Source organism: Homarus americanus, unplaced genomic scaffold, assembly GCF_018991925.1.
Source record: "Homarus americanus isolate GMGI-L3 unplaced genomic scaffold, GMGI_Hamer_2.0 scaffold44579, whole genome shotgun sequence".
In the NCBI taxonomy this organism is placed as follows: Eukaryota; Metazoa; Arthropoda; class Malacostraca; order Decapoda; family Nephropidae; genus Homarus; species Homarus americanus.
The window spans coordinates 173675-189467 of record NW_024740787.1 but is presented as its reverse complement, the minus strand read 5'-3'; the positions used below and the strand labels follow the sequence as shown (position 1 = coordinate 189467).

The following is a 15793-nucleotide window of genomic DNA, read 5'->3' as shown; positions in this document are numbered from 1 at the left end:
CAGTGTCGGATTTAGACCTGTGGAGGCTCATGGGCAGCCTCTTTGTGGAGGCCCCCCTCATTATAACTACCCAAGAGGGTGGGGTGGCGAGTGAAGCGAGCCTAAACACCTGGGAGTTCCGGGGGCGCTGTAAGCCCCCCGGGAAAATTTTGAAATTTGAACACTTCTTTGGAGAATTTTTAAGCCATATGCAGTTATATTGAGGAAATTAGAACATTGAGAATTTTTTAATTAACTGTATATTTATTGATAGTGTAAAAATTCCCAACACACACACACAAAAGTGAGACATGACTGGAGTCATTCATGTGGTTTCAAGTCGACCAGCCCTGATATAGCTACTACCGCACATGTCAAAAATTTTCAAGAGACTTCACAGAAAAGAATATATTATTAGTTATTACAGAGAGATGATTCTTTGCATTATTAATCAGATAAACCTCTACTCAAATAATGGTTCTGTCCAAGAATGCGTGTATAGGCTTCTTTAAGTCCAAGGTCAGATAGATTCAGAATAAGTATTAACTCAACTATAAATAAAATTGAAGTGTTGCATCCAATAGTGTTCAAGTGTATGCTTTAAACTTTAAAGGTTTATCACAAAGTTTACATGCTGAGTGTTCCGGTATGGGTACAGGCTACAGCGTTACTAACTTGCCAGATGTGTCTACATCCTAGCCCTAATTCTGGCAACAATTATATCACATTATCTAGTTCTGTCCGTATGACCAGCAAAAGGACACCGATTTCAACGGTTCTGACGAGCTACCTCGGAACCGATTATTGAATTTTGGAATCAGTTGATTTAGGGTTGTAAACTCTTGGAACAATCTACCAGAGAGTGTTGTGACATTCAGGAGCCGGTACATGCCCAGTATTTGCCAACAGTGCGTGACAGAGACGTGACCGACCGCCCAAGCGGCTAACAAGCCGATCAGTGGCGAAGAGGATAAAAGTAAAAAAAAAGTAAAAATATGGCATCGTCAGGCTGGTGGCATCCTGCTGTCACTATAGAGTCTTAATCAATCAAAATTCTGAACTCAGTTATAAAGTGATTTATCATATAATATTTTTATTTCAATACGTGAATAATTATGAACGATACTATATTTTTCTTATTGTAAATAATAAAATCTTAATAGTTAACCCAAGCTCTAAACTGAATTCCTAACTAGTGAAAAGTCCAAGTTACTTGTGGTTGCCAAAGACAATAATATATTGTACTAGAAAAATAAAAGTAACAGAGACGTGACTGATCGACCAAGCGGCGAACGAGCCGATCAGTGGTGAAGAGGATATAAGTAAAGATATAATATTATAGTTTATGGAGGTGACTACGGGTGCCCTAAAGTGAGTTCATTGTTACCCGAAATAAATAATTTGCAGTCAAATATTTTTTAGTGTATATTAACTTGATACATTTTTGCTATAAAATAAAGAAATATATAAATAATAAATTAATGAAAACTGTTAATTTTTATGTTGACACGAGGAATTTATTAACTTGAGAAATTTATGGCGTAGTAGAATGCAATGGTGTTTACTGTTTACACTGAGTAAGGTTGTTGGAGGAAACTGTCATTATAATTATTTATTAGCTTGTGTGGACTACTGTCACCACCTGACGGTAATTATACCTCAAGATATTTAGTTGCTTATGCCCTCATATGCAACAGGGATAATAGATATGACAAAGAAACAGTGCACGTTACGCTGCCCACCGTTACTATGTTCTGCCTTCTGTGATTCCATACTCTTATAATCTATCTCACTTCTAAAAGCTGGTTTTCCTGTATCTTTGTGGTGTAAATTAATGTAGTCTTTTTCTCTTCTATTTTTAATTTTAATTTATTTTTACTTATTTTGGTATTTTTGCATTAGTAAAGCACACAACTTTCCTGCCCCAAATATATTATCATATTCGAAAATACTTATAATTTTAAGATAATTTTCTTCGATTACATTACTGTCGCAAACTTATAATAACGGAGATAGCGCATATTTCTCTATTTTCTTCCATTAATCTTCCGCCACTATCGCCTACCTGACACGCGCACGAGTGCCCGTACACGTTATGTGACCAATCAAAAGGTTTTTTTTTACACCAATTAAAATGAATTGTGGTTTAATTTGCAGTATTTTTTGCCCAATCAGATTCGATTGTGATTTTGGGTCTCATTTTTCGAAATTCAAATTAATTTCCGACCATGGAAGTCTGTGATGGGTGTCACTTCAATTATATGGTGTTGATTGCGCGTTTTGGGGAAAAAATGAACAAGCTATAGCATTTTTTAGAGTTCATGGTGTTCTCCAGACCTCAGCAAAGTATCCTAAGTATAAGAAAGAGTGTACTGTAAATGTCGTCAAGACCAACATAGTTGGCATTGTAGTAACTCGTTCCTTATTCCCAAAACAAATAATCCTACAACAAACCAGAACCAGGCCAATAAGGTAAGAAATAAGTGATTCCATCATAAGGTGAGAGTTAGGTTAGGTCAGGTCAGGTCAGGTTAAGTTAAGTTAGGTTGTTAGGTTAGGTTAAGTTAGGTCAGGTTAGTTCAGGTCAGGTCATCCCCCCATAAAAGGTTCGGTTTATATGTTTTTCTCGTGTTTTTTTTTGTGTATTTTATATCCATTTGGTCATTATTTTTGTTGGAAAATTACCCATCCAAAACACCCGATAACTGAAAAAACAGGCAATTTCCGACGGAAATCTAGGTCAGAACCAACCGAAACACAAAAATATACTAGAAAAACATAGTTTTGACTTTCTAACAGTTGTGTGAACTAATGGAAATTTACCCCCCCACGGCCACGTTGTGGGTCAATGATCTGTGCTCAGGTGGGCTATTCCCCCTAAAACTCACGTAAGCAAAACATTCCTCTGGTGGAGGCTCTATCACCAGTCCCTAATGTTTGTTTGCGTGGCAATGACGGTATTATTGCAGTTTCAGCCCCAACTCGTTTAGAGCAATTTTGTGTGTGTGTGTGTGTGTGTGTGTGTGTGTGGGGAGTGGGGGGTGATAACTTAGTAACCATTCATTTGCGATGGAAATAAAGGTCAAATTCATGTGAATCAGCCAAAATACCATGGGAAAAACAAACAAATATGGTCAAACAGTAGTTGGGGCTGAAACTGCAAGTTTACCATAATGACACTGTTCCAGGCTTCAACATTTTGTTACTATTGTGGTTTTAAAATTTACAAAGTGGCTCATGGCATAATATTATGGCTACCGAGCCCACAAGCTGTGATATTAGGCTAAAGTTCATGTGGTGGGCAGCTGTTGCATTTCTGTCGTTATGTTAGGTTTAATTAGGTTGTCTTTTCATATTTTGTCAAGTACAGTACACCAATTGTTCCTGCTAATGGAGATATCACTGCATTATAACCTATTTTACCCAAAATCTTACCTTACCTCATTAAAGTGATGGCCGAGCGTAAAGTGAATCGGTGAACCTGGTTTGTACACAACCAATTGTGTTTACATCTTTTGGAAGTGATTAGGACAAGAAGACGGTAAAAGAATATTGACGGATTTTAAGTTCACTAAACACAGTTTTGCAGGATATTATATTCAAATTTCTTTCATGTGAACTTCACATGATCTGCTTTGACAAATCGCAGTACAGTTCAGATCTATTGGGAGATTTATGCATACACAAAAATTTTATATACAGTGATGTATTCAGTCTCTTATATCTCCCTCATAACCTAAACACCAAAAACACATGAAAACAAGAAGAGAATCATTGACGCAAACAGTAATAAAACCCAGAAACATAAACACTTTTTCCTCTGCTATCGGTTTATTAAGGCAAGGTATTTACAGGATTAGGACTTTCCTAAGTTAGGAAAGGTTAGGTCAGGATTTCCTTTTTTTGTGTGTGTGTTAACCCATTTCCTTATATTCAAAGCGCTGCCCATTTTGTGCAATTCATGGTCGTATCTCCTTACATATGCATTTTCCTCAGAAATAAAGGTTATATTCATTCAAATCATCTTGAAAAACAAACAAAAAATTATTTCCATTATCAAGTTCTCATTGTGGCATAAAATGAATGTTTACTGGTCTCTGTTCTCGAAGAACGTAATGCAGTGTTACTGCCATGCTATAGTGGGCTAGGTAGCAAAAGTATCACTGTCATGCTACCTGTGGGCTAGGTAGCTAGTCTCAGTTGCCATCCAATAACTGACCAGTGAAGATGGACTAGCCCAGACAGACATCCCAAAGCCAGTGGACGTTTGGGTGAAAAATTAGTGCTATCGCTAGTCCCAGCGACTAGTGTGACCGCTGCTTAACTTCTGAATTGTGTGACAGATTTATAGATGACCACGTAGCAGGCAGGCTCTTACATTTGTGAGCCACTGTTACAGAAGATACTCTATACTTCCTTAAGTTCAGTCTTGATTTTTATTATAAATTTTTTCTCATGTCCTCTTGTAATTTAGTCAGATCATATGCAATATCAAACATATTTTTTCATGTGATTCTTGTTATATGCAGTACTGTACTGTATGTTACTATACTTAAAGCACTCAATCATATCTCCTCTGAACCTTCTCTTCATCAGTGTGAAAAGTTTTAACTTTTTCAGGCTTTCTACGTACCATATGTTATGATTCTAGGGCAGGATCCAGAATAAGTTATTGTGTGGTAATAAATGCCTGGTTCTTTGTTGACATTCGTCCATTTTTTTTAAACATCCGGGGCAGTAAGTCCGAAGAGGAATCCCGAACATCAGGTTAGTTTAAAGTGACCCGAGAAATGGATTCATCAAAGCTGTTATTTGAGTGTGACAAATTATTTGTCGGGTTACTTGAAAGTAACCTGATATTCAGGATTCCTCTTCTGACTTGCTGTACTGAATGTTTAAAAAAAATGGGCGATTGTGTGTGTGTCTGTCTGTCTCCATGTTTGTGTGTTGGCATAACCCATACAAAATTATGAGAAGAAAAGGAGCTGTTTCTGTAACAGAATTACTTTTTGTACACTATGTGTTACTGTATTTTTTTTATGTATTATGTATGATGTGTAGTGTATACATTAAAGCAGTTTTGGATCAGTCTATGGGTATTTCCTGGCCTCTAGAACCAAACTTATTACAGTATTTTCATTTAAATCAATTAAACTATAATTTGCAATTTAATAATTCCTGGTGTCTTCTGGTACCTAACCTGCATAGTATCAAGACTCCAATGTACCACCTAACACTTCTGTTCACTTTCCTAGGACTCGTCCTACAAGACTACTCTGCTGGGGCCTCCATATCATGAGGTGTCTTCTTGAGTATGAGCAGTGCATCCCTGTAGCTTGGGACATTACCTAAATTCTATATAAGCAACAGGGAGTTTGTAAGGTGAGTGCTTGTTCCCCCCATTATGTTGGAAACAAACTCCCATTGGACTGCATGTGCACACCACATAAAGCCTCTTTCCTCATTTTCTTGTCTGATTTCTGTTTCATAGGTCACTCTGAACTGGCATCTTATTATAAATGATGATTTAATCGTGAAAGCACATATTGAAGCATATCCAATGAGGAGCAACTCACATCTCACCTGCCTCCCACAGATTTTGTAGAGCTTAACATGGATGAACTGGTGTTACTGCAAGCCTGGTTTAAGACTTTATCAAAAGAGTGATCTTTACAGTAGAAGGAAAGAACTGCATGGAACACGACTTGTACCATTTCTTTGTCTTCAGACAAATTTTTTAGCTTCTCATATCATTTTGAGCGACTGGTTGCATCCAGTTGCCCTGGCCCAGGGGCTTACTAGACAGGTGGCAATTTCAGGAAATTTATCACCCTCAGGTACTTTTTTTTTTTACAAGTTGCTACTGGTAATTGTATTTTCAAGTCAATTTCTGTATGTTGAGCTAAAAAATTGCTGTTCCCAATATATTTGTGGCCGTTGAGGACCCAAAATGGCGTGTCAAAGATGGCTGCCCCAAACACAGTAAATTTAATTTCTGTTACAACGAATTGCAGAAGAACATACGTATACAGTATATGAAAACAGAACTAAAAAATACTCTAAATTACCACAAATAACAAATATTGCAAATGTTTTTCAAAAACAAAAAATCTTATCTGGACCAGACATTTGGTAAGATAGGATTAACGAGAAGAGTTCAAGACAACACTACCATCATAAATAAAAATATATTTAACATGCAGCCAATATACCTGATCCCTATGCCTCAAGTTATCTACACTTGCACCATTATCCAATAAAGTTCTCGTTTACTATACATGTATCATTGTCATCCATTGTTGACTAATCAGACAGGTTATTTGCAGTTAATGATCTCTCGTTTTCATGCATGTATGTACACAGCAGCTCTTCATTAATAATTGTGTACTGTCTTGTCGGGGTGCAGAATATTTAGGATATTTGGCACTTGCATGCTGTCATTTTAAAGAGGTTTGAAGGTGATGAGCTCTGAGAGCGGAGGGAGAGGGTGGGGATTTTCCGGTTAGTCCAGCGAGCCACCCACCCTACCTCCCATATCTTCCACACAGAATTCACTTTCCACTTAATTTTTCTTATTTTATAGTTTTATATTTTCTTTATTTTTAAGTCAGATAAGAGCATTAAATTTATATTTCCACAACCTTTATGGTTCTTTATGTAAATAAACACTGGCAGCTGCTGCTCACCCACAAATTATGAATATTTGACTGCAAATTTAAAGGATAAAAAGATGGTAGTAATAGAGGTACAGTACCTGTGAATTTAAGAATGTGAATTTGTATTTTGAGAATTACTGCGACTCACTGTTCATTAATATTGTACAATAATTGCTATACTGTACTAAATAAAATATACCGTGCAAATGATACAGTCTCACCCAAAAGTTCTTTAACTCCCCCAGCCAGCTATTGCTGCACTGCCTACTTCAGATGTTTGAAACTGTCTCGGTACCAACCAGAACATGAAACTGATACGAATGAGTCTAAAGGTTCGAAGTAACAGACTCAAGTTCATACATCTGAAGCAGGCAGTGCAGCAATAGCTGGCCGGGAGAGTTAACAAACTTTTGGGTGAGACTGTACATTACTTTATAAAAGAGTGATCAGGGCTCACCACAGGGGGGTGAGCTGTTTTGAATCTTCGATTGGACCATCTTTTGGATAAGTGAGGTTTGCTTTCAGATAGTGAAAAAGAGGTGTAAGAATGAGATTTTTGGAGAACGAACATTTGGATAATGGGGGATATCTGTACTGTAATAGAGCATTTATGGTTTTGTATATTTATATACAGTACAGCAGTTTATTGTAGATCTGATTTAGAAGAACTTTGCCATGCTTGAACTCTAGGCTGTGAATTGTCCAAACTCCCACCATAGATGTTAAGAGTGGCACAGTAACTACTACAGTATATTCATTTTAGATGACCATGAACAGTCAAAACCACAGAAGTGTAGTCCACCAATGTTGGAGTCCACCTGTATAATTAACATACAATACGAAATTTGAGATTATTTGTAATACATGAATATTGTCCATAATAAAGTTAAAATTTCTTTCTCTCCAGTATGCTAATGTTACCACCCACATAAAGCATTTCTTGTATTGGTTCATTTTGTTACAGGAGGCACCAAGATCAAGGCAGAAGTGATGGACAACAATAATACTGAATCAAGTCTCCCAACCAAGTCCTTCCAACCTCCTTCAGAACCATCAGGTTTGGTGTTTGCCTCTACCACCATGAATGAAGATACCCCAGACCAATCTCAAAGCTCAGTGTCTGAAGGAATAGCAAAGCCATCTACTAGTACATCAAGATCAAATATTTTTCCTAGCACATCATTCCCAGTACAGGGTCCTTGGGGGAATTCTTCAAGTCCTTTTGGTGGACCCGATACTTCTGTACCTTTTAGTACTGGTTCTGAAGTATGCAATTCTTTCAGTAGAGTTGATAATAATGATTCATCTAATAAAGGTACAAACATTTTTGGTGGTACAATTGCAAGTTCATCAACAGTTCCAAAATTATTTGGAGGAGAAGAATTAATTACAGAGAAGGTAAAAGAATCTGAACTGAAAAAATCTTTTATATCTGAAGTGTCCATACAGTCGTCAGATGATACAGCCTCTTTGACAATAACAACATCAGCCACCCCAACACCCTCTCTCTTTGGTGGTACAGTCACTAGCACACCAGCAGTTACCAACACAGATAGCTGGCCCTCCTCTGCTTCATCCTCTAGTATATTTGGAGTTGTAGAGGCCCGACAAGTACCCAAGGTGTTTGGTGGAAGTTCCACATTTCCACTGTCAGGTAGTATTGCACTATCTAAGCGTCCCTTCAGTGGGAATAAAACTACAACTTCAGGAGAGTCATTGATTTCTGGTAATATTATAGATGAACAAGCAAAGGAATCAAAAGTGTTTCCACTCACTTCCAGTTCTAGTTTGCCTTTCTCTGGTCATCAAGCCTTGCCTCCTGCCAGCAAGACTCCCTCTGTGTTTGGTGGTTCATCATTGGTGGCAAAACCATTCAGCAAAACACCTACTAATTTGGAAAAAAAAGCCCTTCTTAGTAAAACTGAAACAAACAAAATAAGTAGCCAAATGGCAGATGAAAAACCTCACCAAGGGGCACCGGAGTCTAAAAGTGTTCCCACTTTAATACCAAAGGTAATACCAGAGCTCTTTGAAAAAGATGAAGCACATGCTTCTAGTAGTAGCTTACCAACCTACCACAAAAAAGAATTAACAAAGATTATTATTGCCCAAATTCCAGATAGATGCATGGACAAAGAAATTTTGAAGAATCACTTTGGGAAATTTGGAGACGTGAAAAGGATTATGCTTAATCCAAAAGTGAATCAGGCAACAGTTCAGTATAGTAATCACCATGCAGCTTCTAAAGCCAAAAAAAAGGGAAAAAAAATTCACCCAAAACTGCCAGAAGTAAAGATCTTTTATGGTACTCCAGTGCGTCGTAAGAGTGAAGAAGGAAATTCTGATGCTATGATGTCCAAGAAAAAGGCCATTAAAACTCTGCAACACGGTCAGCAGTCCAGTGATCTTGACCCATATATTCCTCTTGAGCGTCCTTGTAGTGAAAAAGCCAAACAACTAAAGCATTCTTCTACCAAGACTCTCTTTCAAAAAGATACACATTTGAATGTCAACAGAAGAAGTGTTACCAGCAATAAGATTCCAAGCCGAGCCATATCTCCAGCAAGGGAAAATAAAGACCCAACATTATCCATTGAGGGTAAAGATATGAAGGCCATTCTTGACTCCCAAGCAGTAAATAATTTTGAGAAACACGTAATACTCAAGACCCGTGATAAATTATTGCGGAATGAAAGAACACGAACCTCCGATTTAAAAATGGCCTCATACTTGGCAGCCACTTGCCCAGACATGTGTCCGGAACTTGAACGATATATGCGTGATGTTCAAAATGACCTTAGCTCCTATGAGATGACAAATGGAGTCCTTGATCATCGACTTGTTACCAAGAAATTTTCCAGGAGCAGTGCTGATAAAGATGTGCCACTGCCACATGAGCTGAGACCAGGGCCAGTGTTGTTAAGAACAATGAACTTCTTAGTGTGTAACATAATTAACCAAGGTGATGCTGAAGATACAGAGGTGGATGTTTGGTATAACTATCTATGGAACAGAACACGAGCAGTCCGCAATGACTTAATGCAACAGCAGTTGACAAATTCTGTGGCGGTTGTCATTATGGAAAGATGCACTCGTTTTCACATTCATGCTGCTGCACAATTATGTCAGGAACCTTCAGATCTTTTTGATGCAAAGATGAACACAGAACACCTGATCAAGAGCTTGCAGACTTTAAAGGAGCTCTATCATGACCTTGGAGAAAGAGGAGAATATTTTGAAAGTGAGGCTGAGTTTAGAGCTTATGAAATGCTCTTAAATCTAAATGACGGAGAGACCATTGTTACACGGTATTCACAGTTTAGAGAGGAAGTACAAAAATCTCTCCATGTCCAGTTTGCACTTAAGGTTGTTCTTTCTGTAACATTCAATAATTATGTCAAGTTTTTCAAGCTTATCAGACGTGCCACATACCTGCAGGGGTGCCTCCTGCATAGGTACTTTAGACAGGTGCGATCCAAAGCTCTCGATATATTCATGAAGGCATACGTTCCCTCGAAGGCACCACAGACAGTTCCTTTACAGACTGTGATTAAGATACTTGGGTTTGAGAATGAGACTGATGCAGTGAATTACTTGAAGTGCCATGGGATCAGTGTAGAGGATCAGAATGTAGTGTTTGACAAATATGCATTCATTCAAAATCCCGAAGAAATACCACAGTTGGTTAGACCCATCACGCTAATAGATGTGAATCGGACATGTTCAGTGGGAGAAGTTATCCAGGGAGGGCCCATCCCTGACAACCCTCTACACACACATGTCCCACATAATAGCTTCGATGACCAGGGTTATCTGAAACCTGAAGCAAAAGATGCTTCTGACCAGAAGGGCGAAAATGCCCCCAAACCTCCGGAGATGTTGGATTCTGTTTTAATGATTCAGCAGTCTGAAAGGCTACAAAACTATGAATTGTTGGCCCAAGTGAAATATGTGTATAACATGATTGAGTCAAGTATTATAGAGGAAGTCACAAAGCAAGTTTGCAGTGAGTGTATTGAAGTATTCAAATACGAGCTATCAGTGAAAGAGGCTGCACACACTGTCAATCTTGAACTTCTGGAAGAAAGTATTCAAGAAGAAGTTAGAACTTTGAGCTGTGAAGGACTTTGTGAAGTTAAGTGCGAAAAGCAGGAGATGCTAAGAAGACAAAAGGAAGAGGAGGAGAGAAAATGCAAAGCTTTAAAGGAGTTATATGATGCTGTAGGCAGCTCAATTAATGCCAGTTATCTCAATGAATTTACTGATGGATACATGAGGCAGATCTGCCAAGAATCTATACAAGAAGTTGAAACACATGCCACTTTGACAGACCTAATGGAAGAACTGCCCTCCCAATTTGTAAATGAAATCATAATGGAACAATTAAGGCAAATCAGCATAGAAGTCATTGAAGAAATGAATGCTGAGCAAGAATCAAAAGTGCTTGAATTACAGCAAAAAATTCTTCTTCGAAAGACACGCGGGTATTTCCGGAAATGGCGTGTACGGGTGTTGAAGGCACGGAGACAAAAGCAATCTCAGGAGATGTTTCCTGCAGATTGTTCCCATTTATCTATCACACAACAGAATGATGCCTTTGGATGGGGTTATCAGAGAAGCAGGACAAGTGATAAATCGGCTCTTCAACTAGCTCGACTGGAATCTAGCATCTCAAGAAATATGGAGAAGGTACTTATCAGGAACCAATTAATTAAAGAATATGCTTGGCACCCTTTACTCTTAAAGCATCTTGTAATGAAGGAAGTTGATAAGTCCTTACCACCACATAATTTGTTAAGTCAGTACTTTAAATTCATAGTCTGCACATCAGAGTCTTCTGGCTCAACAATATTGCATTGGCTACGAGCTAAGTTGGGAAGTGAGAAAAATGTTGACCTCCGAGTGCCTTTGAATAACTGCTTCAGTTTTGTATCCAAGAAGAGTGGTGTAGAGTATGGTTGGGTGATGAAGGAAGTTTTAGTTGCTACAACTTCTGCTGAGGACATTATGGGAACTTCTGCCATCTTGTTTGTTACCTCCTGTAGAGATAAAAAAGAATCACAATACTGGAAGATTCAAGACTTGCTAACAAAGAAAGTAAGAGCATCCCAGCATGTGTTACATTATAACTGTGAGGCTTGTGATGCAAATGCTTGGAATTTGACTGAAGCAGATTTGTTGAAACCTGAAACATCTCTTAAACTTCAGTTTCTTATGATGGGATTTTGGAAGCAGCAGGAAACACTGGGGAAACTGGTTTCTTCCCATATGAATAATTTTGTATGTGGTTTCATTGCAGAAAAATTTGTGGAACCTGCACTTCGTAAGCATAATGAGAGAAAGGCGGATGGAAAGTCTCCAATTCCTCCCTCTGTACTGATTGATCTTTACAACAGTGTGATTGACTATCTGATTAAGACAGTGAAAAATGAAGATTTAAAGAACCTGGAGTGGCCACCACCAGAACTGAACCACCTCGGTCAAATTCCTCCTGTAACATGGAATAATACTGATGCCAAACATGTGGCTGATATACTCGGTCACATCAAGTTACCAACACTATGGATGGAAGGCATCATGAGTTGGAAGAACATCACCGAGGTTCTTTACACCTATGTCACTAAGGTTTCTGGTCCTCATGATGATGGTATTAGGCTTGTATCTCACCTAAATGCCATTCTTTCTAATACACAGAAAATTTTGGGTCCTATTCTTGGTTATGAGAGTGACACCTGCCAAGGTTGGGAGCTTCATGTTCTACAGCTTCCTTGGACTGAGCTAGTGTATGCCTGTGTATCATACAAGCTATCGGAATTACCTGATATTCCAGTGTTTTACCAGCCCAAAAAACTTCAATCATTTACCAGTCCACATTCCTGGTGGAGTGCCTGTGATACTTCCGATCCATTATGGACAGAGGATGCGAAAGAGAATTACTCACCATGTACAAGGAAGCGTAAAGCTGAGAAGCAAGGTGAATTTCCAAGTGAGCAAATAAAAAAAAAAAAAGACCCATCAAAATTTCTGGGTGATATTGAGAATGAGAAGCAAAAGTGTAAGGAGTTTGAAAAGAAACTAGAACGTTTGCTTGTAAGTGAAGAGGAATTAAATTTACTTTTTAATGTTGAAAGTTAGTACATTAATGTACAGTAATACACTACAAAGATAAAAAAAAAAAAATCTTTGTCTCAGAGTTAATACAGATTGTGTTTACAACCTTAAGAGTAAATTTATGTATGTATCATGCAGCAGACTTTACTGTTGGTGCATTACTACCAAATTAAAACCATATTCCTTGGCTAGGCCTCACAATCTCACGGTTTCTCAGTAACTTTTATATATCCTTCACTTTATTTTGACTTCAGCTCATAACTGTGCATGCCAAAAATTTTCATTAAAAACATCTTTTGTACCATTTTAAGACATTTTAGTGATTTTTTTCCATAGGAATGTACAGTACTGTATATCAGCTTTAATAATGGGAAGCTTTGAGAAAATGTAATCAAATTTATGAAAAATAATTTATGATGTTTTTTCTGGAACAAAATATTTTTGTAAAACAGGGAAAGCCTTTATTTGGCTTTAAGCTGTTAATAAATATCCCTTTATTGATGAGGATGATCCAACACAAAACTGAAGCAATACACAGTCCTGTACAGTACAGTATATAATACTGTACTATTGAGTTGAATTGTAGGTTAAGTTGATTTTATGATGACAATACAGGATGATGTATGCATTCATAAATCATGTTGTAGGTTAGGTTGCAGTAGAAGGCTGAGGTGTTAATTTTTATAATTAAGAGACAGGTGTGTAAAATGTGTGTCCTGTGTGGCATGTCTGGAATACTCAGTATAGACCCCATAGTTTGCATACCCTTGCAAGATTAATGGTCTCTTTTTTTTTTAGGTGAGGTAATCATAACAAATTAATACACAATAGGCAATGAGAACTATCAAATCACCACTGAAGCGTTTGGAGCTCACACCTCTTGATTTTTTCCACTGGGGTTACCTTACATGTTCTTTGATGATCTTGGTAGACAACAGATGATCTCAGAGTAAGAAATCAAGAGGTGTGAGGCCACCGGAGACCTCGTTGGCCATTCACTTGGTATTCATCACCCAATCTGTGTTAATTTGTTAGAATTCCCTCGCCTGAAAAAAGATAGAGAAAAACATTTATTTTCTTATGGTGTGTGACCTATGTACAATTCATGTGCAACACATGAGACACCCTGTACAACTCATGTGTGACCCATGAGACACCCCGTACAACTCATGTGTGACCCATGAGACACCCCGTCATACAACATGTGTGACCCATGAGACACCCCGTCGTACAACATGTGTGACCCATGAGACACCCCGTCGTACAACATGTGTGACCCATGAGACACCCCGTCCAATGTGTGACCCATGAGACACCCCGTCGTACAACATGTGTGACCCATGAGACACCCCGTCGTACAACATGTGTGACCCATGAGACACCCCGTCGTACAACATGTGTGACCCATGAGACACCCCGTCGTACAACATGTGTGACCCATGAGACACCCCGTCGTACAACATGTGTGACCCATGAGACACCCCGTCGTACAACATGTGTGACCCATGAGACACCCCGTCGTACAACATGTGTGACCCATGAGACACCCCATACAACTCATGTGTGACCCATGAGACACCCCATACAACTCATGTGTGACCCATGAGACACCCCATACAACTCATGTGTGACCCATGAGACACCATGTACAGTCAGACAAAGATCCAGTGACCCCACCCTGAGTCTCGTACTGGCAATACTTGGTAAAGTAAGGCTGTAAGTAAAGGTGATTGGTGGATCTAATTTTGGCTGCATTACGGTCAGGATAAATATTAAACAATTCAAAGGTAGAATTTTTATAATAATAAACTATTCTTTGTTATTTAAGATCATGAGAGGTTTCCAAATGTTCTAATATTTGCTTAAATAATGAAGAAAATTTGATCTGAGAATCTTGTGGCAGTCCTCGTTCCTCGTTGTAGTTGAGGTGCAAATTCATTAATATAATTTCTACATTATTTAACCAAATATACAAACTTTTGGAAACTTCTCATGATCTTAAATAACAAAGAATAGTTTGTTATGAAAATTCTACCTTTGGATTGTTTAATGATTATCCTGACAGTAATGCAGTCGAAAATAGATCCACCAATCCAAACCTTTACATACAACCTTACTTTTAAGAAGTATTGTCAGTACGACACTCAGGGTGGGGTCGCTGAGATCTTTGGCTGACGATACAACTCATGTGCCAAGATCAGTATACAGTATTCAAAACAGATAAATTTCATGTTTAATGCATGTGTCGCTTTTATGTTCTTAATAATTGCCAAGGCCATGAGTGTTAAACTTTAGGATGCAGATATAGTAAAAAAAAGTAAATAAATATAAGAGGTTTGATAAGATTTAGCATCCATGATTCAATGTTTTATGTTTGGTCATAACTTGAACTTTTATTTTTCAGCTGTAATGCATTAGAGTATTTTTTATGTGTATCAGGATTGTAATGTGGAATTTGATTGTAATAAAAGTATTTTGATTATTATTATTTTTTTATTAAAACAATCTAAGGGGTATGCCTTGCTGAATGGAGAAATATGTTAAGTAGCTGATAATAATTATCATAAATTTTTTCTAGCCTTTTCTCACACTTGCTGGTTTAGCCATGAATATCTGATGGCAGCTCTACTGTTTCCAGGCTGCATGATCTTTTGCAACCTCTCTCCAATACAGCATTCATGCTCCCCTCCCCTCCACATTAAAATTTGTTCATCTCTCGACCCTTCTGTCCATATGCTCAAACCAACTTAACTTACCTCAACATAAAACTTCACCAATACTCTCAATACCCAGCCACCAACTTAGCTCAGCAGAGGGTTTTCTATTACTCAGTGATTTTTTTTTGTTTTTTAAGGCTCACACACTATGACTCATGGGACTCGGAACAGCAATAGTCTCCAATCATATAAGGGTTACATACATGGTTGAGAACCATCTGTACTGCCACAGTCAGAGCTTCAAGCCCAACATGCATTCTCTCAGTGCAGTGCCATGAAACAAGGCTTGGAAATGTTGAGAACATTGGCAGCAAATGCACATTGATATTT

General features: G+C 38.1%; 1 protein-coding gene across 2 annotated transcripts; it reads left to right on the top strand.

Moving 5' to 3' along the window:
- Nucleotides 1-1222: 1222 nt before the first annotated feature.
- On the top strand, nt 1223-12833 carry LOC121875525 (germinal-center associated nuclear protein-like). Of its 2 annotated transcripts, none has more exons than XM_042380093.1 (3): nt 1223-1350; nt 5235-5361; nt 7600-12833. In XM_042380093.1, exon 3 carries the CDS (start codon nt 7626-7628, stop codon nt 12768-12770), a length of 5145 nt encoding a protein of 1714 aa, XP_042236027.1. In that variant the 5' UTR covers nt 1223-1350; nt 5235-5361; nt 7600-7625; the 3' UTR covers nt 12771-12833. The 2 variants fall into 2 exon arrangements, with proteins under 2 accessions (XP_042236027.1, XP_042236026.1); XM_042380092.1 differs by lacking the exon at nt 1223-1350 and adding an exon at nt 1528-1627.
- The last annotated feature ends 2960 nt before the right edge of the window (nt 12834-15793 follow it).

Excerpts from the sequence above, each read along its gene's own strand:
- LOC121875525 (XM_042380093.1), top strand. The coding sequence starts at position 7,626 with ATGGACAACAATAATACTGAATCAAGTCTCCCAACCAAGTCCTTCCAA.